Below are 3,106 nucleotides of genomic sequence, written 5' to 3'. Positions count from 1 at the left end.
GCGCCCGGTACTCGTCCCAGTCGCTGTCGAACCGCACGTACTCCTCCTGGTTGTAGATGTATCTGTTCACACTCCGCACCCGCTCCGTCCCGTTGGTGAAGTAACACAGGCCCTTAAACTGGTACACGAAATCCTCTGCGGGGAAACAGCAGCTCGGTCAGGCGCAGTTCCACAGCCCCACGCGGCGGCCGCTCGGCCAGATGGGGAGGTGCCGGCCGCCGCCAGCGGGGTCCCAAAACCTGAAACCCGCCGCCTCTCAACCCCTGTTCCTCTCCAGCCCGGCCCTGCGCCTTCTGCTGTGAACCCGGGTCCTCGAGCGGTTCCTCCCCAGGCTCCCAGGATGTGAGGAGGCCTGACGCTGAGGGAGCCCTAGGACCTGTGATCCCTAGAGGCTCAGAATCAAGTAAACAGGACGGCAGGTTGATTTTGCATCCATCTCTGTACTTAAAGATTCTCACATGAAATCCGATTTTACCCTGAACTCCTGGGAACCTCAGAGACAAACGAGAGCAGGAGAGTTCAAGGGATGGCAAAGGATCTGTAGAATTAAGCTTGTCCTCCTCCTGACAGGAGTATTCTCTTGGTCCCCAGCAAAGTGTCCTTACAATGCCTTGGCTTACTCTTGAGTTTCTGCCACCTGCACCCGACTCCTGTGTGGTTTTGAAGGGACCCAGCAAACCCCACCCCACCCACCCCCCAGTCCTAAAAAGGCAGTTGATTCACAGAAAGAGTATGGACTTTCAAATTAGATTAGAGCTAATATATAATCAAATATGTATTCTCTTTTTATGTTCTCCTTTGTCCTAAATCCTGTCCATCCTCAAGTTTCTGAATATCACTCAAGTCACCAGTTGACTACAAATCAGTGAAACTTGAGATTAAAATTCTGTCTGTGGTCACCCAGGCAGCTCCACTCAAGAAAAAAAGTTTGCTTCCACAAACCCTCCACTGAGAGTCAGGAATATACAGTCTTCCCCTCAAATGCTGAGCTTGCAGAGACCATGGCTGCCTTACACATCCCCAACCCGTAGTAGTAAGTCCAGACAAGGTCTTGGGGGACCCTGAAATGACAGATTCTGCAGTGCCTTCTTTGGAGAAAGTCACATCTTTAAAAAAAAAATGCCCATGCTCACTTTGTTCTGGTACTTGTAGATACACACTATGTCTCATCCTCCCCGTTACAACATTCCCAGGGTTAAACCTGTGGGAGGGGAATTGTCCTCACCTTGTCCTTAGAGGGTGGAAATGAGAATGTAACATAGCCCTCATTCCCAATGGGAGGAAATGTGTGATAAAAGACAGTATCCTAAGATCACACCCCAGCCCAAGGGTCCCTCAGAGCCTGCTCCCCAGAGTGGTGGCTCCAGGGAGCAGCTGCCCTGCACTTACTTGGTGAGTCTCTGCCCTCAGCCCCTGGGGTGCTCAGCATCACCAGGGTCACCATCACAACTGCTGTCCAGAGGCCTCTGGGGATCCACAGAGCCACCATCCCAGACATAATTGAGAACAAAGGAAGAAGTAATGGTAGTCAACACAGCTCAAACACAGTGGATCTGGTGAGACCACTTCACAGAATAAAAGCCTATGAGAGCTTCCATGTATGGCAGGATTGGAGAGTCCCTAGAAAAGGGACCAATCAGCAGTGGAGCGGAAAAACTTCATCTGTTTCTGGGTAGACATTTTTTTTTGAAGGTCCTTAATCTAATGCCTGGCACTGTGTCCTAATCAAATTACACTGGATTGAGATGAAAATGTTCTCCCAGTTATACAATATCTGAATATTGAATGCCTTAGGAGTTTAAATAATGAAAAAAAAAGATTCAAGAGTAGATATTTCTGTGATTTATTTAAAACCTATTGTTCTTAGAATTTGGGGTATGGGAAAATAAAAGTGAAAGTGTTAATTAATGAGTTGTGTTCCACTCTTTGCAACCCCATGGACTGTAGCCCTCCAGGATCCTCTGTCTATGGAATTCTCAAGGCAAGAATACTGAAATGGTTTGTCATTCCCTTCTCCAGAGGATCCTCATGACCCAGGAATCAAACCCAGGTCTCCTGCATTGCAAGAGGATTATTCTTTGCTGTGTGAGCCACAAGGGAAAATAAGTGGGGATCATATTTCAGAGAGGGAAAATTATTGTCACAGAGATGTTTACTTTTATTGTCTTAGATACCCTGAAGATCCTTAAGTTGTGGGTGGGAAGAACAGAGTTCTTGAAGGAAATAGTTTTGAGCTGCAGTTCTACCATTGATGTGCTTTATGAGAGTCAACAAAATACTGAACCTTTTGCCTAAAACTTCTCTATAAAATGTGAATCATGTTTCATGCATTTTATATCTAGACCTTCATATATACAAACTTAAGGGTAATATGACTTGTTTAATATTACAGCATGTTCCTCAGCTGCCATGTGTAACTGTTCGCAATATCAGGTTAATATGTGGAACAAGAAAACAAGCAAAAAAAAATGACAATCAGAACCTCCCTGGCAGTCCAGTGATTAAAACTCTGCCCTGTACTGCAGAAAGTGTGGGCTCAATCTCTGGGAAGCTAGGATCCTGCATGTCATGGGGCACAGCCAAAACTTTAAAAAATTGACAGCCAGCCCTGCTGGCAAGTGATTTTTCATTACATAAGAATCTAGGGCTTCCCTGGTAGCTCGGATGAGAAAGAATCCACCTGCAATGCAGGAGATCTGAGTTTGATCCCTGGGTTGGAAAGATCCCCTGGAGAAAGGAATGGCTACCCACTCCAATATTCTTGCCTGGGGAATTCTAAGAACAGAGGAGCCTGATGGGCTACAGTCCATGGAGTCTCAAAGAGTCAGACACTACTGAGCAACTAACACACTTATAAAAAAGAAAAGAATCTATTGCATTTATGCCTTTTGAGTTAAAGTATTTGGAAAGTTAAGTTGATTTTTCTCTTAAAATATCTTCATCCGCTCAAATTCTTCCTGAACAGTCTGATTGTGCAAAGGCATAGTCCACTAACATAACTAACATAAAAGCATTAAGATATTGTCAACTTCAATTTTGAAGATAGAGAGCAAAATTGTGAAGAAGCATTTCCTGGGGCTTGAATTCTGTTGATGTTTAGAGAGCT

The 3,106-nt window shown here is 45.3% G+C and overlaps 1 protein-coding gene across 1 annotated transcript in view; it reads right to left on the bottom strand.

The window, feature by feature from the left end:
- The window catches only part of LOC104992406 (boLa class II histocompatibility antigen, DQB*0101 beta chain-like), a 10,112-nt gene extending 8,528 nt beyond the window's left edge, over positions 1-1,584 (bottom strand). The window contains exons 1-2 of the mRNA XM_010845271.1: positions 1,390-1,584; positions 1-135 (exon numbers count right to left, since the gene is read on the bottom strand). Of these exons, the coding sequence (XP_010843573.1) occupies positions 1-135; positions 1,390-1,498 (244 nt within the window). The 5' untranslated portion in view covers positions 1,499-1,584. The remainder of the gene's footprint in view (positions 136-1,389) is intronic.
- Positions 1,585-3,106: the final 1,522 nt, after the last annotated feature.

The sequence above is a fragment of the Bison bison genome, unplaced genomic scaffold, assembly GCF_000754665.1.
Source record: "Bison bison bison isolate TAMUID 2011002044 unplaced genomic scaffold, Bison_UMD1.0 scf7180017864214, whole genome shotgun sequence".
NCBI lineage: Eukaryota > Metazoa > Chordata > Mammalia > Artiodactyla > Bovidae > Bison > Bison bison.
This window is presented reverse-complemented; position numbering and strand designations above follow the sequence as displayed.